At 42.1% G+C, this 18,407-nt stretch overlaps 1 protein-coding gene across 5 annotated transcripts in view; it reads right to left on the bottom strand.

The window, feature by feature from the left end:
• Positions 1–18,407, bottom strand: part of Sik3 (SIK family kinase 3) — a 228,531-nt gene that overhangs the window by 77,753 nt on the left and 132,371 nt on the right. For all 5 annotated transcript variants that reach the window (XM_035443651.1, XM_035443652.1, XM_035443649.1 and 2 more), the window contains exon 4: positions 3,513–3,674. In XM_035443651.1, coding sequence (XP_035299542.1) covers positions 3,513–3,674 — 162 coding nt within the window. The remainder of the gene's footprint in view (positions 1–3,512; positions 3,675–18,407) is intronic.

Below are 18,407 nucleotides of genomic sequence, written 5' to 3'. Positions count from 1 at the left end.
ATTAAAGTTGCATTCATTTCTTATCGACCATATCCTATCAAAACCAACTAACCCACTCTGTACTTAGTGATGATGTTCTACTTGGCTTCCACTAAAGGCATTCCTTGCAGTCATCCATTAACTTCAAGGAAGATGTATCAGGTACAAATGAGAATTCTAATACATGTGCAAAAGGAAAGGAAGAAGGAGGGAGAGAGCGAGAGAGAAAAAGAGAGACTCAAGCAAGGACTGAGAAACCACATAATGAGGGCATGCAAAATAAAGAATGCATGAGCAGTCACTTAAAGATAAACATTAGACATTGTAGCAGACCATGAACTAGAGTCCCAATTTAGTCTTTGTTTTGCTCTGAAAACAAATACTAAAAATGTAAACACTTAAAATGAACTTTGAAATTATGCCAAAGTATATGTGTTAAAACACAGAGTATGAGGCTGGCTGCCAATACCCCCAGTACTGTTCACTGACATTAGCAGACACACTTTTACTGTGATTCCTTGAATTTGTTTTAAACTACTTAAAACTTTTTAAAACTACTTAAAAAATTTTAAAAATCACCTTGCCCTAATATTTGGGTAATTTCCAGTTTCAATTATCAATAACCTCAAATTTTATTCTCAATTTCTCCATGGAAAACTAAATGGCACAGGAATGTTTAATTTAATCAGAATGGATCTAAAGTGAGAATCACAAACTGAAGAAGCATAAAAATGACACAAAACAATCAATCAAACAAAAACACACTTTAACCTTGGGTCATATATGCAGAATAAAACTATATGAAGTATAAAGAGGGCCTTTAAGCTATTTTAACAATTGCAGGACCCTGGTGCTGACACGGTGATGGGCTGGAATAACGTCCTCCAAACACATCCATGTTCCAACCACCCCATTCCTATGAATGCATTATATTACACGCTACAGGGAGCTTTGTGAGCAAGGGACCAAATTAATAATCATAAACTGCAGAGGTGGTCTTGGATGTCTAGGAGAACCTGAAAGGATGACAGGACTCCTTACAGCATGAAATCAGGAGGACCAAAGTCACCACAAGAGAAGCCTGATGGGAGAGGGCCGAGAAGGTGGGGCCTACACTAAGGAAGGCAGGTTGCCTCCCAAGGTAAAATAGGGCAAGAATCTAGACTTTCCCTTTAGTCCTCCAGGAACCAGGCTGCTTAAACCTAGATGTTAGCTGAAAGGCATTATATGGACTGCCAGAACTGACTTAGAAACTACTGTATGTGGAGCCATGGAGTTTGTGCTGAGTTGTTACATTAACAGTAAGCCAGCTGCTATGCATCCTAGGCCAACCTCAAGCCCAAGAACCTCCTGCCCCAGTCTCTCATGTATCACAGAGTCCTGTGAGCTTTGGTAGGTTTCATCAACAATTTCATTGAAGCCACAAAAAATAATTACAAGCCGGGCGGTGGTGGCACATGCCTTTAGTCCCAGCACTTAGGAGGCAGAGGCAGGCGGTTCTCGGTGAGTTCCAGGCCAGCCTGGTCTAGAGAGTGAGCTCCAGGACAGCCTCCAAAGCTACACAGAGAAACCCTGTTTCTAAAAACAAAACATTGCAAAAGAGAGTTGGACTTTCCACATTCCCCAATTATATGGGAACAGCCACAACCGACAAAGGAAAAGCATGGTTTTATGCTAAGCCACATCCTTTAATAGCGTGCCGCAGGATGATTGAGAGTGCCTGGCTTAATCTCAAACCAAAAGAAGAACCTTTGATTCCTGACTGCTATGTCATGCATGGCTCAACAAACTATGTGACAAACTATGAGAAGTTCTGAACAGGAGTAGAGCTACCAGTCTGAGATAAGGACAGTGCTAGGTGACATTAGATCAGACGTGGTATGTCTACAACTAAGAGACAGAAGCCCCGCAGCTGTGAGGTGCTTGCTCAGGTACTTTGTCCTGGAACAGGACATAATTCTGAACTTTCAACTCCTGCCCTGCTTAGAGGGAAATCTGAGAGCAGCTTTTGACACCTTGGCTTTTCAAGGCAATTATACTCTAACAATAATTCAATTTTCAGCATGAGCCACTCTGGTTTTCCTCTGGGAGATAAGTGACATACAATGTAATATTAGAAACTATCAAAGAACAAAAAGTATCTATTTTTTTTTCTATTTATAGTTGTGCACTCACTTCCTTCTAATCAGTAGGAGATGAACTTGTATCTGTCAGGCAAATGGTGATAGGTCAGTACAGCAAGTGTAAGCCACTAAGAAAGAAATTTACAGAAGTTAGGTGGGCAGAGAAGTGGAATATGAGATAAAAGGCTGTACTGAAAAAAAAGGTTAAAACTAGCTAAGTAGATTTATTATGGGATCTGGATGTATGCATTTACTTATTTGGGAGGAAAAAATGCTCAGAAAAATCTCAATAGGTCCTAAACCACCTTCTCACATCTTTAGAGAAAGAACAGCTTTCAATAAACATTTTACTATGCTTTGGGGGCATTGTAAGATCTGTTATTACAAAACCCTGACAGTTGGGGAACCTGCATAAGACTGAACTAGGCCCCCTGAACTTGGGTGTCAGCTGGGAGTTTGACCAGTCTCTGGGGCCGCTGGCAGTACAACCAGTAATTATCCCTAATGCATGAACTAGCTTTTTGGAGCCCATTCCCTATGGAGGGATACTCTCTTAGCCTGGATACAGGGGGAAGGGCCTTGGTCCTGCCTCATTAGAACGTGACAGACTTTGATGATTCCCCATGGGAGAATGCAACCTCTCTTGAGGAATGGATGGGGGCGGGGCCGGGAGAGGAAACTGGGATTGGTATGTAAAATAAGATTTAAAAAACAACAACAACAAAAGACATTTAAAAATAATACAGCCTGTAGAGTAAACACAGCCTAGGTCAATGGTGGTAAAATCAACCTTGGCAATAGAAGCTGAGTACATAATTTTAGCATAATTTTCCTTTCTACTTAAAAAATACTATTTTATTCTTCATTATTTACAAAGGATTTATCATAGTAACAGAACTCAAAATACTACCTCTTCCTTTCTTCCTAAAGACTTCCTGCTAATACTCTATTTTAAAATGCACTTTGAAAGTTTACTAAATTTCAGGCTATTAAAGCAAAGTCTGGAGTGGGAGTGTAGCCCAGTGGTATCCTCAGCATGTACAAACTGGAGTTTAGTACCCAGCTCTAATTCTGTTTGTTTGTCTTGTTTTTCTGGGGCGTTTTGTTTTGGATTTTGAAGACAGAAATTCTCTGTGTAGCTTCAGCTGTTCTGAAACTAACTGTATAAACCAAGCTGGCTTTTAACTCAGAGATCTGCTTGCCTCTCCCTCCAAAGTGCTGGGGATTAAAGGCATGCACCACCATCCCCTGGCTCACTCTAATTTTTTTTTTAAGTCTAAATTGTCCCTACTTTCACCATGCTTTTTTTAAAAAATAAGGAGGTTACCCCCCAGGCTTTAAGAACCTTAACTGAGGAGCTCCTTCATCCTGTCTCCTGTCTTTACCACACACAGTCAGCACACACCTCACCTGCTATTTTGATATTCAGATTGGCATCCAGAAGCAAATTTTCAGCTTTTAAATCACGATGAACGATGTTCCGACAGTGACAAAAATATACAGCTGTGACAATCTGTTTGAATTTCCGCCGAGCTTCCTTCTCTGCCATTCTTCCATGGGCCACCAGGTGGTCTGTGGTGAACAAGAGCAGAGTCAGTACCTATCCAAGATTCTGGCATAATCCCAGAGGCAGTTTAAGGAGGTTGGGGAAGCACCCATCTGATAACAGAGTTTAACAGGAAACAGTCTGGAGAGATGGCTCAATGGTTGAGAGCACTGGCTGTTCTTCCAGAGGACCCAGGTTCAGTTCCCAGCAACCACATGGTGGCTCCTAGCCATCTATAACTCCAGTTCTAGGAGATCTGATGCCTTCTTCTGACCTCCACAGGTACCAGGTATGCAGGTGGTACACACACACACACACACACACACACACACTCTGCACTTATACACATAAACTAAATATAAAACAAACCAACAAACAAAACTGAAGGAGAACAAAGCACGTTCCTGTGCACATCCATAAAACCTCACCAACAGTAAGAGCCAAAACCACGTTAACTCTGAGCATGTGTGACAAGGATGAGCAAGAGTACAAAGTGCACAACCATAAGGAAAAAAAGTGTTCTCAGGGCTTAGTGCTAATTTTCAAGAATCACTAACACCTTGTTTTCACAATCCCACTGCAAAAAATTACATGTATATAAGCAAACACACGTGACAGTAAGCACCACAAGCATGTCCTGTGTTTGAAGAGTGTCAAAAAGCAGAGTCCTATCAGTCAATCATCTCCAAGCAGAGCACACACCGTGCAGGAGACTGGCTTTCTGTGGGGCCCTTCCAGGCTGACATCTCCTACTTTCTTAAAGTCCTATAATTGGACATGAAAACATATTTCTTTGGTGTTGTACTAATGTATACACATCTTTATATCTGAATCGGCTGTTCTTAGAACTATGGTACTAATTTTTACAAATAATATTATCTGAAAACCAAGAGGTTTCTACCAAGAAAAATGATCAATGGCCGAGTTGATAGACGGAGTAAGAGCAAACAACAAACAAAAGACCTCACCTGTGACAGACTCTGCAGTATTAGAGATCAGGACTGAAAAGCCATTTGACTGCCCCACAGGCACTGTAGCAAGTTTTAGAAGTGCATTCCTACAGAGTAGGCACTAGGCTGATACTGAGCAGATGGAACACACACCCTTAACCTTGCTGTATGATGTGACAGCTGTCCAGACTAAACGTCAGCCATGGAACTATAGAAATGTCTCAGCAGTTAAGAGTGCATACTGAGCCGGGCATTGGTGGTGCACGCCTTTAATCCCAGCACTCGGGAGGCAGAGGCAGGTGGATCTCTGTGAGTTCAAGGCCAGCCTGGTCTCCAGAATGAGTGCCAGGATAGGCTCCAAAGCTACACAGAAAAATCCTGTCTCAAAAAAAAAAAAAAAAAAAGAGTGCATACTGGTTGGGAGTGGTGGTGCAGGCCTTTAATCCCAACATCTATAGGAGGTAGAGGTAGGTGGATCTCTGTGGGTTCAAGACCAGTCTGGTCTACAGATCAAGCTCCAGCTGGGTTGTTAAACTGAGAAATCCTGTTTCAAAGAAAAACCAAACAAAACCAAACAAAACAACAACAAAAAAGTGCATACTGCTTGTAAATAACTCAGTTCAGTTCCCAGTGCTCATGTTCACAGCCACTTGTAATTCTAGCTCTGGGAGAACGTACTCCTTTTCTGGCCACACTGGTACCCACACATACCTGGCATATACTCACACAGACACACACACATACACACATATAAATTAAAATACAATAAATCTTAAAGAAAACACAGCACATTCTGGTGGAAACTTCTAATAACCTTCTGTGAAACGACCTTTAACCAGATGACCCAGCTGAAAAAGGACACGTTTGCCATCACAATGCTACCATATGGATCCTGAGATGATAAAGAAGTGCAAAAGTAAGATATATATATATATGCTTAATAATAGTAGTTCACTGAAATCACCCAATTATTTTGGTGACATCTCACTCACAGGACTAGTGACAGCTATCTTTTTTAAAACTTACAAGAAAACAGAATCCAGGGTGATGTGCTACTAGCGGTGATAACTGTAAAGACCAAGAGCACAGAGGACAGGCAAGGACCAGGGAGAAGGGTGAGAAGGCAGCTAGAGGGAAACCCACTTACATGGCAAATTTTAAAAGAATGCAATTGCATTTTGACAGCAAGGGACACATTCTAGAGTGTAAACACGACACACATTCATACATTTATTGTAAGTACATAAATTACTAAGAAAGACCCCTCAAGCCAGGTGTGGCAAACAAGCCTATCACACCAGCACTTGGGAGGCTGAGATGGGGGTATCTTGTTTAAGGCCAGCCTGGGCTACCAAGGAAGATGGTTTGACATCACTAAAAATAGACAAACAATCCTTGAAAGAATTATTATAATCTTTTGTTTACAAGACCTTTAAAGTTTTCCCCTTAAAAGAAACCACCACAGTTACTTGCAACTTATGGGGGCTGGCGGATGAGAAGTCTCCAGGATGGAAATGGGATGGACAGATATACTTGGGTGTGTTTAGGCTTCTAGCGAGACCCATTGGGGAACTTTTAACAACACGGAGTCCTAGACTGAGGACAGCAACATAACACAAGCCGCTCTGGAACTGGACATCCATCTAAGGCAGGACGCTAGGTTTGAAGCCATCACTCTCTAACAGTACCTGTTCCCTGCCCTTCCCCCTTCCCTAAGAGAGACCTAATTATTCTAATAATATGTTTTAGTTGCTAAACTTGGTCTAATTAAAGAGCTTTGAGGAGACTGCTCTTCTTGAGAAACATAAGAATAAACTCCTCTGAAGGGTTACCATCAGAGAAGCTCATCTGGCCAAGCCACCTACTAATTAAAATGCCCAAGAGACATTCGCCTGGCAGTAAATACTAATTACCCAAACACATCAAAGCTTCTTAAACATGACAGAATGATTAATTTTGTGATTCCCAAAATAAGTGATTTTCTTTCATTAAAAAAAACTTCTTTATAAATGTCTAAGTACCTTATTTTTCTAAAATGATTGGAAAGTTCTCAAAAGTGTTGTAGAGGCCAGCTGGTGGAATGCAGCCTAGCTCTGATTTATCTTCACAATGACACATTGGTTGTCTCTGGACAAAACATTTACACTGCCAATACCCCCAGCTTCCAGCCTGCTAAATGGAGTCAACTTTCACATGAAACAGTGAAAAGGACAACAAAAAGCGCCTGCATTTAGGGACAAACTTGGACTTTGTTTAAGAGTTATTACATATGACAAAACTTGAATTTTCAAAGACATCTTAAAACACATTTTACACATTTTAAAGGTTCACTCAGTATCATGCAGGGGATATTTAAGCATTTTGTTAATGGAGTTCCAAGCTCGCCAACAGTCTGTGGCACTTCACAGAACTATTCTTCAGGGTCCTGGGTGGAAGGCATTAGTGTCAACTTACTGGGCAGCCTGGGATACACACACCACACTGAACTGCAACTACAAACATCCCCACACTATTCCTGTAATTGAGGGTGGGCACATTAGGCTTTCCTCGTGGACCAGCACGTGGCATCCATGCTGCTCTTGCTGCTGCTATGTGCTCCTCACCTTCAGCAATGTCTTAGGGACTCAGGCTCACTCACACCTTAGCCTCAGCTTTTATTTTCATCCACTGGACCCCCCCACCCCACCCCCACCCCCTGCTATTAGTTTGCTCTCAGTCTAAGGTCAGGTGGGTGTGCCAGGAAACCAACAGCCTGCAGTTTCAATCCCTGCAGAAACCTGCCTTTCAGTGGTCTGCTGACAATTGCTTGCTTTATATTCCTATATGCTCAGTAGGCAGGAAGCAAAATCTCAAGACCAGATGGGGTATTTTAACCTCTAAAGGAGAAATCCAGCATAGTAGCCCAGCCTACACTTATGCATAGTCACAGTGTCTGAATCAACACTGGGGTACTTTCACACAGAGGGTTCTGAATCCACTCAACAGTTGAAGAAAAACACAATCTGATCTTTGTCAGGATTCCAGCTATAAGGAACTCAGAAGGTCGTTGTACTTCCTCCAGGCCTTTGGAGAGCTAGGTCTCCTACGTCTTAGCTACCAGTACCAGCTCTACAGACCTCTCATCTTAACTATCCCCAGGACTCCAGCTTCTGACAGTCTAGATTCTTGTCCTTCCTCCCACCAAGGCAGACATCAAGGAGACACCTGCTATGTAAAGTCAGTCACACCGACCCTTTTCACCACAAGATTTAAAGTTTTCTTATACAGCAGCGTGGCTCCAACCAGCTAAAACACAAAACGTGGTGAGTCTCCATGTAGAGTCTAGGTTCTCTTCCTCACTTGCCAGTCATCCTAGGTCACGTGGCACTGGACTTCTTTATACTTCATCTGTTCTCTCCCATGAAGTTTTTCAAACACTAGTGACTGACTGAGGCTCACAAATCCTCTGAGGGTGACAGAATAATGAATGAAATCTGCAGTTCAAAAAGCGCTACAGCACTAGCACATAAACCTGCCTCAGAATCCACTCTAATTTTGTCCCCGTCTACTGGGACGTGAGGAATATACCTTGGGTATATTCAGGTTCTAACCTTTCAAAGAACACACACACACACACACTGGCGGGTCTTTGCTTGCCTAGACCAGTTTCACTGGAGCCTTAAGAGGCCACTAATGGGACAGTGGCAGGGAGCTAACATTTCGTAAAATAAGCCACTTTTCCACTCCGTGCAGACTGTCTTCATTTATCTAGCACTTGGAGCTGATGAAGCCACTGCAGGTCAAGCAGTGGGCAGAAACTGCATTCCCAGGATGAAAGGTGAGCCCAGGGTAGCCGGGGAAAGATATCGCTGCTGGTCTCCTGTGACTACCTGAAAACATGTCTGCCTATTCCAGGCTAACCACAACTACCAGCTCTTTACTTGCCACTTGGTTCTATCATTTCTTCTTCCTACACCCATGGAAACGACTTCCTGTTTATCAAACAAATGCTTCTTTCCAAAAGAGCCAGGGCAGGCCAAAATAACTGAAGCTGCCTGCAAGTAGGTTAATGAGAGAGAGCGCTCACTTTGCTATCCTATTGTCCTCTAACTTGAAGGTCAGGCTGCTTCAGGGTAGAGGAAGCGGGTTCGGTGCTCTGTTTCCTGGCTGAAACTCCAACCAGCACACAGCAAGCTTCTTGGCATGCTAGGAGTGCTTCTTACAGTCTCTCCATCCTGCTAGTGGTCTAGACCAAGGACTTCCATGCTGTTGTGTTTCTACTCCCAGACTCACCATCCAACCCATCAGCACAAGCTACTAACTGCACCTCCAAAAGTACCCAGAATCCAGCTATTTCTCACTCCTGCCCCCATCCTTTCTAGAGTCACAGACTGGGGTGAGCAGCCACCATCTACCTCCCAATTATTGAGATCTTTTGATAGTACTTCTACGTATTACCCACAGTTCTGCCCAGCGCCCTGCATCTGTTCTCTCAACAGTCACAAGACATTGACACAAACAGGTCTCCTGTATCTTCACTGTCTCCCTCAATGACTAAATCTTACACAATTTTAGAATAGTAGCAAACCCAGAATCTGGCATGGGTTTGATGTACATAGTTCTGTGTTGTTTATCACACATGCAGATATGTGGCCTTCCCATGGTAATCAAGATGTGGAACTACTGCAGTTAAGTCTTTCTGAGAACGTACTCCTTAGTGAGAATGTCTACATGGATCACACAAGTGTACATAAGCCTGCCTTTCCTCCTGGCTCCAAAAGATACAGAGTTCTCCCTGCACGACGCTATCATGGTCAAACACAGAAGCAGGACTCTTGCCTTAGGGCCTCTGTTCGTTCCCTTCTTTCTCCCAGTAATATGTGGGTTTTCACAGCATTAGAGCTTCTCCCGAGTCCTCACCTGACTGCCCTTATGTGTTTGGGTGTTTTACTGCCATGCTTATCTGTGTGCCATGTGCATGCCTGGTGCCCACACAAGCCAGAGAGGGCATCGGACCCCCTCAACAGGAGAGTACAGAAGGTTGTGTGAGAAGCCACGTGGGTGCTGAGAGAACTGAACTCTGGTCCCTCCCCCACCAAGAGCAGCACATGAGCCAACTCATGAGCAGCACTGCTCCCCCTGCACCAGGATTTTTGTGCATTATTGTCTTCTAAGTAATTACATATCTATATATCCTATGTTCATTACTGTTTCTTGCACTTGATACAGTATCTGGCACATATATGTATTGTTTAGAGAACAATGACAAGGGAAATATTAACCAATACAAATAAAACTTTTCAGTATACTCAATCTTTAGACGCAGAACCTACCTACTCAGAGGCCTGACTACATTAATTTTTTAAAAATTCACTTTTTACTCATTTTTGCTACTAAGCAGGGTTTGTAAAACTGAGGGCATTTTGTGTTCTTTTAAAATGCTAGCCTTTTGATACCAAGCCCATTTACATCAATGTATAAAGTACGGCTGATTTTTGCAGGGCTCCTTAAAAAGTACCTCCAAAGCAAAAGGCCAGGGGGATTGTGATAAGGTACCACGTCTTCCAAAGGCCTTTCAATAATGTTACTCTGGTTCTCCTGCAGAATAAACAGGTGTCTCTCATGTTGCCCAGTGTATCAGTAAAGGTCAGCTAATCTTAATGACACCTTTTTTTTTTAAAGATTTATTTATTTTTATTATTTATACAGTGTTCTACCTGCATGTATGCCTGCATGCCAGAAGAGGGCACCAGATCTCATTACAGATGGTTGTGAGCCACCATGTTGCTGGGAATTGAACTCAGGACCTCTGGAAGAGCAGTCAGTGCTCTTAACCTCTGGGCCATCGCTTCAGACTGACACCTCTATTCTTAGGGAAAAAATGCATGCAGTGTGCTGCTTTTGTTTGTGTAGGAGAGACAGAGAAATCAATGTTAAATGAATTTTATTTCTCCAAGTGTACTCTGCTTTAGACAGGGAGCGCTCAATTCTAAATCTAAGACAGGTAGAGCTCAGACAGGCCTGAGATCTTGTTTGAAAGCAAAGAATGTATTGAGAAGTCAACTTGATAAAGTCCCCAAGTGGAACAATCTGAGCAGAAGAGGATAATGACACAGGATAGGGATGTAGTTCAGTGGTAGAGAGGAAAGAGAAAGGGGGAAGATTAGTGAGGGAGAGAAAGAATAAAAACCTCAGTGCACTAGAGTACACCAGACACATTCAAGTCCAGAGATTCACAATCTTACTAGAAAAGAAATAAAATCAACCATAATGGGCCCCACTGGACAATGCCAGGGTATCAACTTGTTTACAATTTGATACATGATCATTTATCTTGCTACAGTTTCTAAAAAGGTTTTAAAGCAAAGTTCCTTAACAAATATGGAAAGCATGAGGGCATTACTAGTTTGCAACTTTTGGAGGTGAATTTTGAGACAGAGTCTTACTATGTATCCCAAGATGCCTTGAAATCAAGTTTGCTATATAATCTAATCTAGTCTAGCCACAAACTCCTGATTGCCCTATTCCAACCTCTGGAGTGTTAGGACCTGTGCTAGGGCCAGCCTCCACTTTGTTTCTTGGCATATGAAATGTCTCTAGGCAACCATGTAAGAGGCACAGCTTGAACAGCGGGATAAGATCAAGAGAAAACCCTGTAAGAAAGGGATTACAGGAACATACCTAAACCTGCAGGTTATTCTGAATATCACTGAAAGTGGAAAACTACCCAATATCCACTACCTAAAAGTGAAGCGGTGGAAGAGGTGTAAAGAATTTCTGCCTCTCTACCAGGGAATTAAACCCACATATAACCAAATTGTAACAAGTGCCACTGTACAAGAAACAGAGCTAGGAGATTACGGTGTATGACACAATAGACATGTTCAGTCAAATCCAAAATGTGGACACTTTACAAGATAGTCCAGCTTCTTAAGAAAGACTACATAGGAAAAGAAACAAACAAACAAAAACTATGTGGCAAGTGGAGAGGGGCTTACAGATAATAAAAGACAAAGTAACATTGTTATGTATCAAGTCCTAACATGATATAAACAGGCATAATGGACTAATTATTCTGGTAAGAGTTTGAAAGACAAATACCAAGTCTTAATGCATCACAATTATAATAAATATTAAAAAAAAAGTTATTTCGGATGCCCATAGAAGGCTAAATATGCCTGACTCAAATTACATAGCAGTAGGTAAAACTGAATATCCACATTCACTATAAGCCACAACCTAAGGAAGCAGAATCTAAGCAAAGATAAGTAGGTTAAGAGACAGAACAGAAAGCCAGGCTTGGTGGCTCACACCTTTAATCCCAGCACCTAGGAGGCAACAACAGGCAAGTGGATCTCTGAGTTCAAGGTCAGCCTGGTCTACAAATTGAGTTCTAGGACAGCCAGGGCTATGGAGAGGGAGAGGGAGAGAGATCTAGTCATCTTGAAGACAAATTCTGGGCAGCCTGTGATGGTTTCTAGAGTAGGTCGATTATTTGGGAAGACCTACACTAACTACATAGTGAGTCAGAAGCAGAAAGCAGCTGAGAAGCAGTATTCACCACTCTCTGCTTTCTGACTAAGGATATGGTGTGACCAGCTGGCCTCCTGTCCCTGCTGCCATGTTTTTCCTGCGGTGATATAAACCCTTCTCCCCTAAGTTCCTTTTTTGTGTTTGTACCAAAAACAAGAAAAGTGATTAATGCAGAAGATTGGTATCAGGAGTAGAGTTGTTGTGGAAATCCCAACTATGTGATTTGTATGCCTTTGGAACTGTGGGCTAGAGAAGCACTAGCATGCTGTGAACAGGCTTCATTGGACAGTCTGGTAGGAGTTTGGATGACCAAATTACCAAGACAAACAGAAGACAGTAGAGGCCTGGTCCTGAGCTTCAGACTAGAATAAGGACTTGATTAGAAACTGGGCAGGGAATCTGGCTACATCCTCCATGTGTTGAGAACCCAAGTGAAACTGACCACAAGAGCAATGACTAATTTTTGGCAGAGGAAATGTCAGCACAGGATAGCATTCAGGTTGCAATACAGCTACTTCTTACAGCTCTCATCCAGTTCTACTATGAGAGAATTATCAAAAAGCAAAGCAAAAAGACAAGAAAACATGGAAGTTGAGAGGAAAGGAGTGTGAGTTTAACCTTACAGACAAGGCAGGGTTTAGGATTGTTAAAGAGAATAACACTATTACAGCAATCTGCACTGAGACTTCAAGAGAGATGTCACAAGGCATTAGACACTGAAAATGAAAGACAAGAGCCTCAGCTGAGTATGCCACTGAAGGGACTCCTGCTCCTTGAAAGCAGACCTCTGGGGAAGTGCTTCTTCAGGGCCAACACACAGAAGCTTCATTCTGAGCTGGTAGCAGACATTGGTGGCATCATCCACATAGTACTGAATTTTCAGGCACAGAAGACACAGGACTGGGGGGGGGGGTCACAGTTAAAGAGTGCTGCCGAGGCCAGGCCATGTGTGACAAGGTAAGGGTTCCTGTAAAGAAAGCCATGAAAGGGCACTGTGCAAATCTGTGAAGGGGAAGCCAAAGTTGCAACAGAGAGACACAAGGACACTGAAAAGCTGCAGGCACTTAGTTGAGCCAGCCCAGGGGAGAGGCTGTCTATGCACAGAACAGCTGAAGGGCTGGGGCTACTCATGTCTTTTGGAACTCAGGTAATCCCATCACCAGCCCCAGACACAGGCCACAGAGCTTTCAGATTTGATGTTTTCCCTGCTGGGTTTCAGTCTGGCTCTGATGCAATTATTCTGTGCTATGCTCCATTCTTTTCTTTTGGAATGGGACTATTTATTCTGTACTACTGTGCATTGGAAGTATGTAACTTGTTTATGACTTTATAGTGTTGTGCAGTTAAAAAGCTACCTTGAGTCTTATATGACACTAGGACTTTGGACTTTTCAACAGTGAAGGAACTGCTAAAAAGACTATGAAGACTTCAGAAGTTAGACTGAATGTTTGATACTATGGATGGCCATGAATCTATAGGGCGAGGGCAGAGAAGGTTATGGTTTAAAGTGCTATGTTTGGAATCAAGTTGAGAAGAAGGACTTTATTTACATTGATTATCAAATTGACAGGCTCTGGGATGAGCTTGGAGACAAATTTCTGGGCATGTCTGTGAAGGGCTTTCTAAATTAAGTAAAGTGGAAAGTCCAGGCTGACTACAGAGGGATCTGAGCACCAGCATGCAGCACTGTCTGCCCACTGACTCTGGTGCAGTTTGACAGGGCCTGTGCCTGCCACCCAGTCCTTTCCACAATAAAATGTACATTAGGATAAACCTTCCTCAAGTTGCTTCTTCTTGGGGATTTTGTTACAGAAACAAGCACTAATATGGAAGAGCAAAGGGAAAGAAAATTGAAAAAGAACAAAGCAAAGAATAGCAAAGAATCTGGCATGCTGATCCACACCTGCAGGAGCGGCACTGGGGGAGCGGGTGGAGGTGGGAAGACTGAGTTTGAAGCTACCCTGAGCTCCATAAGGAGACCTTGTATCAAAAACAAATGAAATTAAAAAAAAAAAAAAAAAAACAGCATGGCCATTCTACTCAGGTCCCTGGCCAAGACCCTAACTATACATGCACAAAGTAAGGGTGGGAGGTAGGGGCTAGCAGAGAGCAACTGCCAGGAGCCTCAGAAGGCCAGAACCATTAGAGGTTCCACAGTCACCAAAAGATCCTGGAATTCTGCTTCAAGTTAAAAGAAGCAGCTTTGGTGAATATTCCAGAAGGCTATACCCTTGGAATAAGGGCAAAATGAAATGGAACCACCCTAACAAAGCTTAAATCGAGCTGCAACCAGTTAAAGATGGCTGGCTGGCCTGCAATTTAATTGCCTGAGAGAACAAAGTGCAGTAGTAAAGGCAACAACCCAGAATCACTGCAGTGATAGTATCCCTTCCTGCCCAACACTCAGTGAGAACTTACAAGAATGAACGAAGCAGAACCAGCAAGATGGTCAGCAGGAGGGGGATGCTTGCTGTCGGGCCTCCTGATTGGAGTCCAATACCAGTATTGACACAGTGCAGGGGGACCAATCCTACAAGTTGTCGTCTGACCCCGAGTGCATGCAGTGCCACATGCACACACAAATAAATGAGATGAATATTTACAAAACGTCAGTGAAAGCAGAACAGATGATTCAGGTATTTGGAATTAACAGGCAAAACCCAACTATGATTGCTACTTTACTCATGAGATGACCAAAGGGATAAAAAGAATCTTGAAGTTAAGATTCTTACATAATTAATAATACATAATTAATACATATATTAAATAATTAATAATATAATGCATAATTAATAAAATTGCAAAAGGAGCTGAGTGTGAGAGCACATGCCTGTACTCCCAGCACTTGGGAGCCCGAGGAAAAAGATTCGGTATTCAAGGCCAGTCTGGGCTACATAATGAGCCTGTTTCAAAAACAGAAACAAAACGAAAAAAGGTATTAGTGCCCTTACGAGAGGTATTATGATTAAGCCATAAAAAAAAAAAAAAAAAAAAACCTCAGGGTGGTGGTGGCGCACACCTTTAATCCCAGCACTCGGGAGACAGAGGCAGGCGGATCTCTGTGAGTTCAAGACCAGCCTGGTCTACAAGAGCTACTTCAAGGACAGCCTCCAAAGCCACAGAGAAACCCCATCTCAAAATAACAAAACAAACAAACAAACAAAAAACCCAAAACTTAGCAAACACCTAGTCTTGATAGCAAAAAATATATATATATACAAAATTTAGTGAGGAAATAGTAGTTTTGTTTATAAAGAATGTGGTTAAAAATAACACATTTTTTTAAAAAAACTAACAGCAAGATAGCACATAGTATGTGTTCAGATGATTATGTTAATGCCCCTGAAAAATCTAAGAGGTAACAAAAGTTCTCAATGGAACACTGACCTTACTTTCTAGGATAGAATGGGTATATGACTTGGTCTTACCCACTGCCTGCCCTACTGGCAGTCTTTGAATGCTCCATGGCATAAATAAATTGGTTTGTGGGAATTCCTGGGTTTCATGCATGTTGGCACCATTGGGAAATCTTATCTTCAGACTGTGAGAGTGTTCCTAATAAATCATTTACATTTCAGCAGACTCCTCTTGAATTAGTAATTAGCTTTAAATGCCTATGAGTTCTGCTGGCACCCAACGAGCTTGACTTGGTACCGTGCTAGGTTTAACAGCATGTGACCTCAAATAGGAAGTTTGAGGAAATGTAGCTCAAGAAATCATATTGGGGAAGTTTTGTATTATGAGTTTAGTGATCCACAAAAACAGCTTTTCAATACTGCTTGACACATTAGGCAGAGCTGCACTGTCATGGTCGCCCTGTTACAATGCTGTGCTAAGTAGCCATAGTCATTTCAGTAAGTCAGCCAAATGAGTAAGCAACATATCCTGAATGACCCACTCCACTGCTTCTAAGTCAAACCCCTACTATGTTTTCTTTTCTCTGTACAATCAGCTAGAAAATACAATACATGTCCATCTCCTAAGTCAAAAACTCATATAACTAAAGTAAATGAACAGAAAGAGAGTTCCGTGCTTCACTGGGAACACCTGCTATGAGTTAGATACTGCATTAAACAATAAAAGCATGTCATGATGGCAATACTGTAACCAGTCTATTTTCATTCACATATTTCTCTTTCAGTAAGTAGTTATTGGGCATGCAGTGTCTGTGGAAACTATTCTGAAATTTGACAAGGATCAAAAAAATTCCAAAATCCTGGCTTGAGTTACGGCTCAGTAGCATATCCCTCACCAGGACATGCAAGGCCTTATGTTGAATCTCTAGAACCACAAATCAAAGGACAAAATCCTTACTCTCAACACACATTCTGGGTGGGCAGTTGTGGCGCACGCCTTTAATCCAGCACTTGGGAGGCAGACGCAGGCGGATCTGAGACCAGCCTGATCTACAGAGCCAGTTCCAGAACAGCCAAAGCTACACAGAGAAACCCTGTCTGGAAAGACCAAAACCAAACTTAAAAAAAAAAAAAAAAAAAAAAAAAGGAAAGAAAAAAATACATTTGGTAAGTTCAGATGTAAGCATATGAGGGCTGGTTAGATGGTTCAGTGGGTTGTGAAACCTGATGACCTGAGTTCAACCCACATAAAGATGGAAGGAGAAAAGAGATTCCAGAAAGTTGCCTCTGACCTCCAGGTGCACCCATGGCATTCATACATGCACATGCATATGTACACATATATAGCATAAAAAAGAGCTGTATGTTAAGTAGTAAATGTATGACTGAGTATATGAGTGAATACCAATTGGTTATAAGAACTAAGAAAAAAATTAAAGCAGAAATGATACAGAATAGTAGGTCAGAAGGAAAAAATGAGGTTTAGATGAAGCTGTCTCTAATGAAATAACACAGGAAAGATTCTGAAACAAGGGAGGGGGGGTTTCAGAAAGAAATGATGCCATATGAAGGTCTTACAGGGGAGCACACTCAACAGCCAAATGTAGAGGAGTTGAGAGTATAAGGAGGAGGAGAGTATTAGAAGATCCTAGAGATGGGGTGCGTTAGTGTTCTAAGACCTAGTAGGGACCAAATGGGTGAGCAAGCTGCAGAAGGAGCTGGGTGAGAAGACAACACTAGCAGAGATGCCAAGTGTAATCCAGTTTCCAGTCCCCTAGACGAGGTCAGCATACACATAGCTAGTGAGACTGACAGTGGAGCTCCCTTCTACTCTACTATCTGGGAGGCTCTCTTGGAGCTCAGCATATGCCCAACCCCCACAGCCACAGTGTCATGTTGTCTTTGCTTGCTATTCTCCCTCTGACACAAAACTACAACACAGATGGAATATCCTTTACCAGAAATGCTTGGGCCCAGTACTTCCAATTTCAGAGTTTTTTGGTTTGGTTTTTTTTTTTTGGGGGGGGGGGGGTTGTTTGTTTTTTGTTTTTTGTTTTTTGCTTTTTGAGACAGGGTTTCTTTGTGTAGCTTTGGAGCCTATCCTGGCACTCACTCTGGAGACCAGGCTGGCCCTGAACTCACAGAGATCTGCCTGCCTCTGCCTCCTGAGTGCTGGGATTAAAGTGCTGGGATTAAAACCACCAATGCCTGGCTGTTTTTTTTTTTTCCCCAATTTCAGAGGTTTTAGTTTTATATTGTATTGTACAGTTTATCATCTCTCATCTAAAAATCCAAAATCTGAAGTACTCCAAAAAAAAAAAAAAAAAAAAAAGAATAAAGCAAAAAACAACTCACATTGGCTTCCAATTTCAAAGCATTTTCCAGTTCAGTTCCTGGGTTAGGCATGCCCAGTGTGCAGCACACCCCTCTCACAGCTTCTAGTCAGCACTAGAGAGGTGCTTTTCCATAACTTAGGCATTTCTAGTCATTATAGTAGAAAGTAAGCAGAGTCACTCATGTTGAATTTTATCTTAGTAACATCACAATACATCAAAAAACACCTCACACCGCATAAACAATAAAGAAACAGCAGTGAAATTTATTCTTTTCTGTTTCTCAAGCATACTAAGTCTGAGGAGTCCAGAGAGCACTTTACACATGGCACACTACACCTCAAAAGCTAAACTGACTAGGGCCAAAGTGAGATATTTTTAGTTCTTTCAAAATAGGGTTTATTTAAATAGGAAAGTATCGTACACTCTGTGCAGTCAGAATGTGGCCTTGCCCAGAGAAGCTTATTGGGATTTGTGTCAGAGAGCTGTGTCTTTATTTGCCTGAAAGCCTTGGGTAGTGCCAGAAGGTCTGAAAATATAATTTAGGAAAACCAACAATTTGAAACTAAGCGTAGGACCCTGGCTCATCAAGGTCAGCTGACCTGAGC

The sequence above is a fragment of the Cricetulus griseus genome, chromosome 4 (genome assembly GCF_003668045.3).
Source record: "Cricetulus griseus strain 17A/GY chromosome 4, alternate assembly CriGri-PICRH-1.0, whole genome shotgun sequence".
NCBI classification, from domain to species: Eukaryota; Metazoa; Chordata; class Mammalia; order Rodentia; family Cricetidae; genus Cricetulus; species Cricetulus griseus.
Note: the sequence above shows the minus strand (reverse complement) of the source record. Positions and strands in the feature narration are given on the sequence as shown.